The sequence below is a fragment of the Mya arenaria genome, chromosome 2 (genome assembly GCF_026914265.1).
Source record: "Mya arenaria isolate MELC-2E11 chromosome 2, ASM2691426v1".
NCBI classification, from domain to species: domain Eukaryota; kingdom Metazoa; phylum Mollusca; class Bivalvia; order Myida; family Myidae; genus Mya; species Mya arenaria.
The window spans coordinates 65,938,154-65,952,945 of NC_069123.1; the positions used below are offsets into that span (position 1 = coordinate 65,938,154).

General features: G+C 34.4%; 1 protein-coding gene across 1 annotated transcript; it reads right to left on the reverse strand.

The window, feature by feature from the left end:
• Positions 1 to 2,005: 2,005 nt before the first annotated feature.
• Positions 2,006 to 14,560, reverse strand: LOC128244934 (cyclin-dependent kinase 1-like). The gene is made up of 8 exons (XM_052963094.1): positions 14,474 to 14,560; positions 8,238 to 8,304; positions 7,745 to 7,901; positions 7,029 to 7,152; positions 6,408 to 6,578; positions 5,867 to 6,030; positions 5,299 to 5,440; positions 2,006 to 5,037 (listed from the first exon to the last, which is right to left on the reverse strand). Exons 2-8 carry the CDS (start codon positions 8,272 to 8,274, stop codon positions 4,930 to 4,932), a joined length of 903 nt encoding a protein of 300 aa, XP_052819054.1. The 5' UTR covers positions 8,275 to 8,304; positions 14,474 to 14,560; the 3' UTR covers positions 2,006 to 4,929.
• Between the last annotated feature and the right edge of the window lie 232 nt (positions 14,561 to 14,792).

Here is a 14,792-nt window from a genome sequence, read left to right on the forward strand (position 1 = left end):
GACACCCCAATAAAAGTGACACGATCACACCCATCGGATTAAGACGATCATATATCTGCTTTGTTTCGCTATGATGAACACTCAATATAACACATGGCATCAGTCCAAACACATTGTTTTTCACAGGAGACATATTCTGTTACCTTTAAAATAAAAATATTGTGACATTTCAATTTTTTGAAATGCATTGTTATTTATGTCGTAAATAAAACTTACTTTTTCCTTACTATAAGGCTTTGCATATGATATATCATGCACATGCATGTAACTAGCAGATTTCAATACATATTTCATTAATCTTTACATTAATTTATCCGCAATCATCAATGGTTATTTATTACTCAAAATTTAAGTCCCATCAACTGCAATCCAAACAATCACTTGCGAAAATATAACTCATTAACACATGTAATGGAATTTGTTCTGTTTGTCGGCTGCAGATCAAACAGTACAATTTCTGATGGTATTCCAATTGTGTGAGGAAAAATGAACATTTTATAAATACATCAGCTTTTCCAATAAGATCTTTCCCAGAGACCTAGTTTTTGACCCTAGATGACACACTTTCATTTCTTGTACACACAAAAATTTAAAAGTTAATTAAAATTAAAAAATTTGAAAAATATGGGTAGGTATAAAATTCATGATTGGGATGTGTGTTAATTAAATTGCAAATGAATTTGGCTGTTGGCTGATATTGATAGGTTTGGTAAGCATATAAAATTTGTTTATGACATTGGGAAAATATTTCCTAAAATTTGACCTAGTGACCTAGTTTTTGATCTGAGGTGACCCATATTCACAAATGTTTAAGACATTATGTAGACAAATATTCTGACCAAGTTTCATAAAGATTTTAAAAATTAATGAATATTTATGACCGTAGAATTCTTTCTTCTAAAGTTTACCTTGTGACCTACCGTAGATTTTGACCGGGGATGACCCATATAAAAGAACTTTCAAGATATTATGCAGACACATATTCTGACCTTAGTTTCATAAAGATTTTACAAAAACTGTTGAATTTATGACGAGGAAAGATTTTCCTAAGATTTGACCTAGTGACCTAGAATTTGACCCGGGATAACCAATTATAAAAAATAAGCAAGATATTATGCAGAAAAATATTCTGACCAAGTTTCATCAAGATATGAAAACAATGTTGAATATATGAAGTGGAAATATTTTTCCTAAGATTTGACCTAGATATTGACTCATATTGGAAAATATGCAAGATATAATGTAGACAAGCATTCTGACCATGTTCCTTTAAGATTTAATAAAGATTGTTGAATTTATTACCGTGAAATATTTTTTCTAATTCTTATATACTCAAGATAACATGCTGTCAAATAGTCTGACCAAGTTTGATAACCATTGGATAAAGACATAAAATGAAAATTTTAATGCAGAATTGTTAACGCCCGCCCGACTGTTTTTCACCCTTCTATTACCTTTTAATTTTTCGATAAAAAATCTGGCTAAAAATGGCTTTTTAGAAGCTCTTTCTCCTGACTTCAAATTAAAGCAAAAGAGATTGTCAATACAAACAATGAATATCAACAATCAACAACATTAAGCAATTAGCTAACTTTTTAATTAAATCACAGTTTAATATGTGAAAATATTATTTTTTTTTCTTCTTGAGGCTATTACATCCAAGAATCCAGACATCCCTGAATATAAAGATGTTTATCATTTTCTCCACTTAATTGAAATTCTTTAATAAAGTAGATGTGACATCATTGATTCACTACCCATCTCCCCTGCCTCTCATTCTGTAGAAATAGATGAACAGCATAAGCAAAGATGTCAAGACCTTTAAAGTGTGTTTGTGGTTAGAAGAACATTATTAAAAAAATGAGTGGAATCAATAAGTACATCCATTGGGATTTCATGCAAGTTGAGTGGCTTGCAGGCAAAACCAAACTGAGACACCGGCGCTAGTGCAACTGTTTAAGCCCTTGTGATTCTAAGAAAAGATGAACTATTAATAAGAAGGGAATATAATTTAAATACAAATTTATTTCCATTCATTTATGCATGAGCTCATTCATAACAGAAAAGACAGAAAGAATACAAAAGTTTTATAGAGCACATTTTAAAACAAATGATGAACAAGCACTTCATGAATAACTTAAAGCATTGTATCTGTAAGCAGTACGTTTCTGTGCCAATAGTCAACATGGTGTTGCAAATTTTTCCATAGGAAGTTTGATGGCAAAAAATATACTGTTAAAATAAAAACAAAACTCGTAGTTTCTTAAATATCTTGGAAAGTACTCTTTGTACAACCTATGAAAAACGATGTCGTGCAATTTTGTCCAATGAAGCACGCAAAATATGCTATGTTTATGGTACATACTTAAAAAGCCATGTTTATATTGTATTCTAGCACACCGGATAGGCATTTCCGGTGAATTCAGCCGTGCTGGAAAACTCCATCTGCCATGCCAGATGAGTCACGCGCTGTGACGTAACACTTTCATTTTCTTTTATTAAACAATAAATGTAACCATAGTTATGAGATTTCAATAGATGAGTTCGATTAACATTAACTTTACAAAAATATTCCTTAAAAACAAAACAAAATAACCCTTAAAAGACGTGATATCGAAGGAACTTATTGACATATGCGGTGAATACAAATTACTGCGTCATGACGTCAGTAAACATCATCGCACGCGCTTTTTGGTGAAATGTATAAAAACGCGCTTTCTTATGTATTTTCTTCACAAAAAATGTAATTAAAGGTATGCTAGAAAAAATATCTGTCATGTGTTCCCGTTCCGGATAGAAAAATCCGACCCTCGGGCACGCTGCGTAGCCGGTAACTCGGCAAGCCTCGTTACCTGGCAACGCAGGTGCCCTCGGGTCAGAATTTATCTATCCGGAACGGGAACACATGACAGATATTTTTATTATAGCACTCGAGGTAGTACATAATTTACACCAAGATAAGTATACCCTTTTTACAGAAGTTACCACATGTATATCCAACAGTTAAAAGTTGATTCTTCCACATAATCACCGGGAGCCAAACCCCTAACATGTACACCAAACACATTTATACATAAAATAAAGGGTTCATAACTCTGTGTTTCTCATAAATGAACCATTAAAGCAGATCAACAATATTGAACACATGATCGGTGGGAAAATATAGGAATACCTGGATAAATATTCACAAAGCATCTTACTATTCAAACGAGTTCATATCCTAGCTGTAATTAACAGAATATGTTTATATATATATATATATAAATATTTGTTCCATAAAAACTAAAGAAATCATGGTTTACAACAAACTAAGTAATTTGTTCAATGAATTATTTAAATGCTTTGAAAATATGACCAAAGGCAATAATTAATATCAGTTTTTGAACAAGCTTGTATAATCCATTCACCATATATAGTCAACTCCTCTTATAACAAACATTTCCAGGGCCATTTTTAAAAAATAAAGGAAATATATCAAATTATGGCATTCATCCTTATTTTAAAGATACTATACATAAATCTGAAGTTAACTCTGTATGAAATTACATAAAAAGATAATAAAATGTAAAAAAAGTATAAAACCAGTTAATAACAACCAATGGTAAATTCTTGTATTGTCATTATAAATTAATTTTGTATGAAATATGATAGTTTAGAAAGTCTGTCTGTAATTTCATAGAGGGTTTTAAATAAAAAACTAATATAAATCCAATTATGATGACGTTATAAGCTGATAATCTTAATACTTAATTACACATAATTTTAGGCTTAAGTTATTACAAATGAGCAAAATTTAACTGTTTAGATTGAAGTTGTATGGAAACAATCATGCACTTTTGTTTATTTCACCCACAGCCAGCATGGAGATAAAAACATATAACATTAACTGAACTAAGTTAGCACATTTGTTGATAAGCTCTTGTATTTGATCAATTCCATGGGGGTTAGATGGTCACGTCACTTAAAAGGTCAGCCAAGATATGCTCATATAATTGTATAAATGTTCAATGCTGAAGTAATATACAAAAACTTCCTGAATATGCAACTACACATACAAATATTGCAAGAGTCACTCCTTTTCTCTAAGTCCTTAAGTGTAATGCAAACCTGGGCTCAGGGATTCCAAAGTAGACATTCTGATTTAAATAACTTTAAATGATGCCGTGAGATGGTAATAATGCAGTTATTGTTTATAAAAGCACTCTGGTAGGAGGTTAAAAACCATCCTGAAACTTAATAATAAAAATTGATACTGAAATGAAACTTGGTAATAAGAACTCAAAATTTGACAACTGTTTGCCTCAAATAAATAAGTTTTATATACACACACTGGTTATAGGGCAATAGCAAAAATAACTAAATCTGACAGGTCCTGAGGAGTTTGTTATAAGGTGAGTTTACTGTAATGTATATAGTGTACTGAAGTGATTAAGTTGGACAAAAGTGCTGGACACTTGTACATTCATGTGAACATACGATCAAGTGATGTTCTGAGATCAAGAATAATTTTTTTCTATTGTGTGAGTTATAATCTCAGGAAACCTTTGATTATTATCTATGTTCACTTGGCTTTATAGGAAATTGGAAACAGAATTGTTCATAGATAAAATGTTAAATAACATACACAATAAGTGTGTCAGCAATACGCATCCATCACATATTTCATAACTGGTTGAATGCAAACTAAAATCAACATCAGTCTTTACACAGGTTTATATCAGTCCTTAATTTGTGCAATTTTATCACATAATCCATGGAGAGCCAAGCAATGACCTCACTGCATTATCATGTCAGTTAATAATGATCCTCAAACAGACTATTCACAATGAATGTCTACAGTGACATGTATCTTATACATAGACATGGTATATCAGGCAGGCAGGCGGACCCATGGCATGGCAGGAGACATCACAGTAGGGTGGTTGGTGTCTATGGGGTCTTGGCAGGCAGGGCTGACTTGTCCAGGTTGGCAAAGTAGGGATGCTTCAATGCCTCCTTGGCTGACAGACGCAGTGCAGGGTCATATATCAACATTTTCTGAAGAAGAATCACATCAACATTTAATTTTCATTACTTTTGTCATTCAAATATATGGTGGTTTATCACAGAAACATTTTAAAATAATACCCTAAGAAAATGTCTACTGTTTTATTGATGTGACCATCAAGTACTCTCTGTTAATCTCTCAGAAATATGAGTGATAAAAATTTCTCTCTCATCAGTGTAATTAACTGAAATCGAAAGGTGACATTAGTAAATGTTCTAGGGTTACCACTAAGGTTATTGGATTTCTCTCACCTGCAGCAAATCAAGACCAGCTTTATCTAGCTGTTTGACGGAGCTTGCCAGCTGGTTGGTTTTCCAGTTAGGAAATGTAGGTTTGTAGTCCGGCAGGCTTGTGACTCCTGGCCACGCCTCTTCTGTTGGGGTTGTCAATGTCCTGTACAGATGATAGTCAAACAAGTTAATAGAGCCCTTCACATATTTAACACTTGAACGTATAGTGCAATATGATATCAAAGCAAAAACATGTTCAGTTTGACCAAGGATCTCACTTAAATCCACAAATGCTTTAACAATGCAATCGTTTTTCTTTTCACATAGTTTATATGCCTAGAGCTACAGCCCAAAAATATGTGGATTTCATAGATGCAATGAACTAAACAATAAAAGATGTCAACAATCAAAACTATTAATAAATATCCAACATGATTAAAACATAAGTTCATTTCTCACGTAACACATCAATCAATTGCAAAATAATAGCTGCAATGAAAGAAAACTGGATACTGAGATAAAAATTAAATGGCAATACCTTGTATCTCGTATTCTAGATTAGCAACAATTCAAATATGTTATAATGTACCGGAATATTCTGAACAGCTGGTCAATCTCTGAGTCTCCATGGAAGAGAGGACGCTTGGTGACCATTTCAGCGAATATACAGCCGATACTCCAGATGTCTACAGGAGTGGAGTATCGCTGAGAACCCAGTAGAACCTCCGGTGCTCTGTACCACAGTGTCACCACCTGGAGGATAAATTCAGGCACAAAATAAAAACTCATCAAATATGAAAACTTTTATTTAATTTCAGTGCACATCAAAGAATGCAAGTCTGAAAGGCAAATTTTGGAAAATATGAATACAACCTCTCTCAATGCCAAAGTGTTTTTTTTTTCAGCCCTGGAGGCATAAAGCTTGAGTCCAAAAACAATAATTAAAACATTTGTTAGTATCTACCAACTTTGACAAAGAGCACTCTGCTCTCAACTTGGGCTTGGAAGGGTTGGTTTTATAAAACAATAGTTTACTTTAATTGTGCAGCTGATTGGACTTGTAAGGACATTTATCTTGTCTTGAATGCCACATTGTAGCACAATCAGTTCAAAATCTTTGCAACACCAACCTCATGTGTGTATACTCGGACAGGTATGCCAAACGCCCTCGCAAGACCAAAGTCAGCCAGCTTGATGACTCCTTTCTGGTCAATGAGGAGGTTCTGGGGCTTCAGGTCTCTATGTAATACTCTCCGCTGGTGACAGAACAGCATACCCTGTGTTATCTGATATGTGTAACTCTGAAACAAAATGGAAAGTAACATTCGATTCATCGAAAAACAAAAACCACATTCTTGAAAAAATTTTACTCTGAACTTGACCAACAAGACCACTTACTGAATACCACCAACTGAAGGAAACTGACAACCATCTGCATTTTTCTAATAACTCAAATGCAAGCAATTAACCAAATCAAACAATGATCAAATGTTGAGTGCAGCGAGACTCAGAACAAACATTTATGGTTAATTCTTTATTCTGAGAAACTTCTATTATTGTGTTGCATTGCTTTCTAAAACATCATTATCCATACACTATATGCTGTTTTTTATCTGATTTAATTCTCATAATACTGGTTAAGAAAAAGTGTTGAGTGTGATGTAGCTTAATTTGTTCATGTTTAACGTATCTATATTATAATAAGACAAATTTATTATAAATTTTTGAGGCTTGTGGATGTGAGTGCGTACCTTGACAAGCATCTTGTCCATGTATTCGCCGGAGGGGATGGTGTCCATGTAACGCTTCAGGTCCATGGAGAGGAACTCAAACACCAGGTACAGCTTGTTCTCCTGCATTAGCACATCCTCCAATCTGAATAAACAACAAGACAGCTACATAATTGTACTCTTCAATTTTGTGTATCTTCTTCCTACTACGAATCTCAAGCTTAGATAACATTACAAGGGCTTAGTGCAAGACAGTTGTAAAACCTTTTTCTATTAAGTTAAGACCATCTTGCAGTAAGGTCTTGATTAATTTATTGTATTAATGATGTTGATGTGATAAACTTAAATCATATTTATAATGGGAGAAATGTTAATGAAAAAAGTTTGTTTGAATGCAGGATTCCTAGCGATTAACATCATAATGAGTATCATCAAGGGATTAGAACATCAATATGAAAATATCAATATTCAACTGCAAAATATATTAAGGAGCACAATATAGATGAATTATGCAATTTAATTCTTTTAATTTTTATGCATTGTCATGTTATACTTTGCTGTTGTGGCACTTTTTTAACTGAAGAATATGTGACAATGAAGCTTTAAATAAAAAAAATGTTTATAAAAGGTTTAAATATGTACCAAAATCATGTGATATCTTGGTTTGAATCATTTAAGTCAAATGAGTTTATATGCAAGGAGACTGCTTTACTTGCATCAATAATCCGCCATCCTACCTGACAATGTTTGGGTGCTGTAGCTCCTTCAGAAGGGAGATCTCTCGTACGGCTGTGGACGGCACTCCCTCATCCTCACTCTCCAAGCGAATCTTTTTCAAAGCCACAAGTGCATTGGTTTTCTTATTCTTTCCTTTGTACACAACACCATATGTACCTGTCAAGTAAGAAATGAAAGCTTGCAATTTTTTCCTCCGAAATACTTCATGTAGGTCTGTACAGATATTGAATATAAACAATATTATCATGTACCGGTACCTTTGTAATATTTAAACATTTTTAAATATACATATATAATATAATTTTCAACAAAATGCATCTTGAATAAAGAATCCTCATGTAAACAATTAACTAGTATTAAATAGAAAATACTCGAAGTATTTTCTATCTGATATCAATAAAAGTATAATGCTGCAGGACTTTATAACATATCCCAGACATACATAATATTAGGAAGTTTATTCTGAAAATGCAGCAATTATCATATACATACCTTCTCCTATTTTTTCTATCTTTAAGTAGTCATCCATGATGTAGTGAATGTTGAATTATCAGGTCTTCTGTAAAAGAGGAGTATTTTACGAATATCTTATCTTCAAATAACTGTAAAAGTCAACACTTAATATGGTTTTACTCACAATACAATAGCTGTGTTACATTGTTTCATTGTCAGATAAAACATGGGGTGGAGTTTTAATGTTTTATTTTATCAAAAATTAAAATTTAAGTCTGTAAAATAATTGTTTCAGTCCAGTGAGAGTTTTCCATTTGTTTGATACTACGGACATGATTGTTTTTATTCCTTTGTGCTTGACAATGCTGATATTGAGTCTAGTCACTAGATTTTAACTTGAGTGTTTTTCATAATTTATGCAAAATTATTTTTGATTATTTTCAGTAACAATTAAATATTTATGGAAAAAAGAATGTTTAGATTCATTTGTCAAAAACAGGTAAGAGAATGATGATCCTTATCACACAGGGATGTGATTGGCCTTGCAGCTTAAGGGAGCTAAGTTCCTGTATTGACTAACATAACGCCCTTTCTAGCTTTTTTTAATGCAGCTGTCGCAAAAAATGATGATGTGAATACTTTGTCTGGTTTTATCATTGATGTCAGTTATTAATGAAGAAGCTCACATTTTTATTTCATCTTCTGTAACTAGGAGCCCATTTCAATAAAGGTTTTTTGTCATAACTAAATCTGCGGGAATGTCACAGTTGGCAACATGATTACTGCTTTTGTTTCCTCTAGTATCTTTTCAAATTCCTTTTTAAATTCAGTTAATACATGAAATACAAATATAACACAAATATATGACACTTAAGATAGATTCACTTTATATATTTAAAGAATAAAAACCTTATTGAAACAGGCCTAAGGGCCATTTTCTTCCAGCTTTTATTTCAACTTTATGATTAAAACATGGGACATAATTAATTTATTCATTTCGGAGTTACTCTTCCTTTTCCCTTTTGCCACAAATGAACTGCGGAAACTTGGCTGTGCAAATATAATTAATTTATTAAGCAAATATTCAGTCCTGCTATCAGCCTATTTTGAAGTAGACTAGACTGGTTAGAAAAGTATATAAAGTACTTCTGAAAACAAATTACCTGGTAACGCGAAAAAAAAGACCAGCTTTATATTTTACTTTTAATCCGGCAATTAGAATGGTTTAGAACATGTACATTATTAAAGCTGCTTGCCTGATTGAGAAAGTTCAGTAAAATAATAATTTCAAGAACTACTTAGTGAATCTACATGTCTACATGAATCAAGTGTGACTGTTCTTTGCAAAATAGATAAAATAGCGCAATCTGGCTAAGATCATACAGCTAGATAAGGAGGCATTATGGCCCATTGCCAATACGGACCAGACAGCCTGTGTGGCGGCTAGAACCAAGACTGGAAGACAATTAAGCCAAGTTTGAAAGGTGTCAGGACATTACAAACCATGAACATTAGGCCTAAAAAAAAAATTGTTTGGTTAGGGTTACATCCTTAAAAAAAATAGGTAGGGTAGGTAAGCTTTTTATTTTTTTTTATTAATTTTTTTAATTTATTTTATTTAGGTTTTATATAAGAATATAATTTTCATCATTGGAGAATGGTGTTAAAGCTATCTTCTGTACAAGCATTTAAGGTTTAAACTTAATATTAAAAAGCAATTAAAAAATAAAACGAAATATTTTTTTATTTTTTATTTTAGTTTTTCTTTTTTTTTTTCAAACTGACTATAAAAACGGTAGGGTCGGCGCCTATTCCGTAGGTAGGGTCGGGTAACCCGAACCAAATGTATTTTTTTAGGCCTTACGGACCAGACGTAACGGACCCTATTTGTGGACATTACGGACCATGGACATTACGGACCATGGGTATTACGGACCAAGCATAACAGACCATATTTGGGGACATTACGGACCATATATGGGGACATTAAGAACCACGACTTATAATATTACTAACAGTCTGTTTAAAACTTTATAACGTACCATTTTTTTTGGACACTACGGACCTTGTATTTTGTGCATCATGTGTGTATCAAATACTTCGCGACGTTATATTTTGTTGTTGTGCATTTGTGTATAATTATATGTTCTTAAATTTCCTAGATTGCTATCTTTTTACTTAACACTTATTTACTGTGATGTCGGTCAACTCGGCCCAATTACCTTTTCCGCCTGGTCCAAATCAGCCTAGTTCTTTTCGGCCTTCTTAAGAAAGGAAGAGTGCCATGAAATGCCAATTGGTAGTATGTTGTTCACACCTAATTTAGGGATTATTTAGAGCGCTAATGTGTTAGAGTGATAAAGTAAAAAACACCTTTGTGAATTGAAAATTTCAAAGGATGTTAATGTGGTTTATAAATTTATTAACACTAATTATATTGCCCAATCTATGAAGATGTTTGAAATTTGCTTTTTAATATTGAAAAAATATAATCACATAAAGAAATGAGTAAAAGGGAGAGCAATACATAAAATTGGTTCAAAAATTCATTTATCTTTATTGAGAACTCATTTACATGAAAGTTTTCAGTAATATCATTGATTTTTGATGCCGCAACTTGTCAAAATACAAGTTATAGGGATGCCAAAATTGCATGTTCCACATTAATTGTACTTAAGTCAATATTCAAGTTCAGTATGAATTCAAATAATATATGCAATTAAACAACTTTATTTTGCAGGGATCTCCCAGACCACATACAGACAGGCATCTAAGACAAGCGGAGGTTTGGTGTTTGGCTGCCGACCATGCCTGGAGTAGAAGTTACTGAAGAGAAGATTTTGTATCAATGTGAACTTGAGATCACCCATACTTGTTATGTATCTATAATGTGATGTGGTTGATTTCATAGTCAATTAGTAAGAAAATAATTATTTTAAAACTGGCATTTCTCTTTCAATCTTGAAATAACATGTGTGTTTTTTTTCTAAACAGCATTGATGTCATCTTATATACATTAATATTAGGGATGCAAACGAATATTCGAATATTCGATCGAACGTTTGGTATTCGAATGTTAAAATCGGTATTCGAATATTCGATTATTTTTTTCAAAAAATAATGATATAAACCTTGAGTCTTTAGGGCAGTTTTTGTGTTTAAAATTATATTGTCTTGTTTTTACAACAATACGCATCTTGTGCCTGAGGCGTTAACGAGATGACAATCGAGTGTGCGTCATGCGTCAATTAGGGATCGATCGTAGGGTACTATAAACAGTGTCCATAATTGTAAAATAACTGGCTATTAGGAAATGACATCAAACAAGTTTAATTGATTTTCAGTTCTTTTAAATGACCATGCCAATTAAGAATTTAAGGAAGCGGCCTTCACACCCTCTTGTCAGTTTGCCTGCCAATTAAGCTGAGCAATATTGCTCAAATCGGTGATTGATATTATACGCTGAAAGTAGATACCACTTCATTCCTTCAGAATATATCTTCGCAAAACATTATAAGTTAAACTTATTATTATTATTATATATTAGATTTGTATTTCTCAAAAACGTAAAAGATGCCAGCCACATCTGAAGTATGGACTTATTTCACGCGCTCTGTTGACAAGAAATCTGTCACGTGCAAACTATGCAGTGTGAGGTTGTCGTACATGGGCACGACGACTAATCTCTGGAATCACGTGAAGGCTAAGCATCCGAGTTCTCAAAGTGAAAGCAGTAAACAGCAATCAATGAAAACGTTTGGCGTTTCTGGTCTTAAACATGATTTGTGTTCTGGGTGCTTTGGGCAAACACTGCAGCTGGCCATCAAGCCGGCATTTGCTCTCCCGGATGTCAACAGGGTCGTCTCCAGATGTCGTAAGCTGGTCGGGCACATCAAACACTCGACTACATTGACGGCCGAAATGCGCAAGCGCCAAGCTACTCTAAAGGTGCCCAAACACGAGCTGGTGCAGGATGTTACAACCCGATGGAACATCACGCATGCTATACTGGCCCGGCTGAACGAGCAACGCCGCGTCCTGTCCGACCTCATGCTGGACACTCGGGTTACCCGGAAGGCCGACCAGCACCTGTCGTTGAAGGACGGCGAGTGGACCGTCGTCTCCGAGCTGAGTGACGTACTCAGTCATTTGACTGAGACGACTTCGTATATGTCAACGGAGAAGAACGTGTCATGCAGTGAAGTTTATCTCATCGTGACAAGTCTTTTGGACAACACACTCCGTGCATGCGAGGCTGATTCCCATGTCGTCAAGGAAGTGAAGGGTGTTATTGCTGCTGAGCTTCGTCGCCGCTTCCGACCTTCGAACGATGCCACCGCCACATCCACCCTAGTCCTTGCCGCTCTATTGGACCCCCGCTACAAAGACCTGGACTTCCTGTCAACGGAACAGCGGCGCTACACGGAAGACGCGCTCGAGAGTAGATTGGACGATGTTCCATTTCGGTTGCCAACCCCGACGAGAGTGCGTCAACACCCTCCAAACGACCCCGTCTTAGCTTCATGGTTCCAAAGACGACCAAGACGGCTAACGACGAGCTGCGTCGGTACCGGCACGAACCTTCCGACGAGGAGGCCACTCCACTTGCATGATGGAAAAAGAACGAGGGACGCTTTCCTCGCGTTGCACATGTTGCTCGCCAACTGCTTGGGATACCTGCGACGTCTGTGCCATCAGAAAGAATTTTCTCCTGCGCCGGACTCATTGTTAACAAACTTAGAAACAGACTGTCATGTGATCTTGTTGATAAGATAATATTTCTGAATAAGAATAAGGCCATCATATGTGATGATTTTATTGATGAGTGATTTCATCGAATTGTATGTGCTTGTTATGTGCTTGTTATGTGCTAGATACGTATTTCATATGTCGATGTAATAATATTCGACACGCTGCTATGTATTGTATTGTATTACGATAACACTAGAAACATTCGACAGATAAAGAATGGTATCGTGGTTTATAACTAAAATTAATAGATAACTATAACTTTTTAAAGATTCAATTTTTATCGAATATTCGAATATTCGATCGAAAGAATTACCGAATATTCGAATATCGATTTTGCCATTCGTTTGCATCCCTAATTAATATACATACTTTAGTTTGGGTATTATTTATAATTAATTCTTGATAGAAATAAGAATAATAAGTATATAAGAATAATAATAATAAATGTAGGCCAAAATGGACCAGGCCGAAATGGTAACTGGTCCGAAAATGTAATTGGGCCGAGTTGACCCTGATTAAATTACTGCAGGTGTACACTGTTCTCTTGGAATTTCAAAGGAAATTGACATTTGTCACATTATAAACAGCAACTGTTTGGTATCAAATAAGGTCCGTAAAGTCCCCAAATTAAGTCTATTATGTCCAGTCCGTTATTCATTTGAAAAACTACACAACTAAGATCTGAAAGGCCAAGACTGTGTGATACCGTCCAAATGAATGGACCGATTGTGTAGTGTGTGTGGGCTAGAACAAGCTGTCCAGTTAGCTCAGTTGGTTAGAGCTCCGTGCTTGTTCCTGGGTCGTGGGCCGAGCCCAACACTTGGCAACTTTTTTTCCAAGGTTTACTTTACTGGTGGCAGCTAAAAACGGCAGGAGTGCCTCCATTGGCCGAAAAGGTTAACTGGGGAAGGAGTGTAGTGTGTGTGGGATAAAACCAGCTGCCCGTTAGCTCAGTTGGTTAGAGCTCCTTGCTAGTGTTCCCGTGGCCGTGGGTTCATCCCCACACCGGGCACACTTTTCTTCCAAGGTTTACTTTAATTGAAACATTTATCCTTTAACAATCTTGACAATATTGTCAGCCAACCTCTGTTGTAACGGCTGTCAATCAGTGCAAATCATTACCATTGACTGTGACATCTGCATTTCTTTAAAAAAGATAATGCTTAAAACATTTCATAAACATTTCATGAATATTTTTACCTTTAACTGTACGTGTTTGAACATGTCCAATTAATTATTAATATCTGAAGTCAAGATATTAGAAATGTAAATGTAATCGATTATTTGTTGACTGATTTATCATCATAGACGACACAAAATAGTCCTTTTATTTCGAGCATTTTCGAGTTATGGTTGTTTTGGGCGTGCAATCAACATGTTGTACCATAATCGGCCCACTGACTGAATTCAAGTCTTTAATATAGGGAAAACGCTTCAGGGTGATAGCTGATTATTAATGATTAAGAAACACATTTTTATGAACAAAAATAATACAGATAGAAATTATCCAAAGCTCTTTCAACCTTTGTTTAGATGATTCCACGTTCAATCCTTGCCGCTTTTCGGTACTGTATTTCGAACTGTCCAATCAAATCCTAGTTTTAAAGGAGCCTCGTTCTAAATGTAAACAAGATCATATCAATAATTCATGGGTAAAATAGATAAGGCAATAAATAATAATAATATATATATATTACCAATAACAGCTATACGTGTACCCCAAATTAAATTATTATATCTAATAACAATAAACTTCTATATAAAAATGTTTAACGGATATTCAATACGATATGATTACTGTTCATATATTTCATTTTACCTTTTCATATCAAATGAACTTAC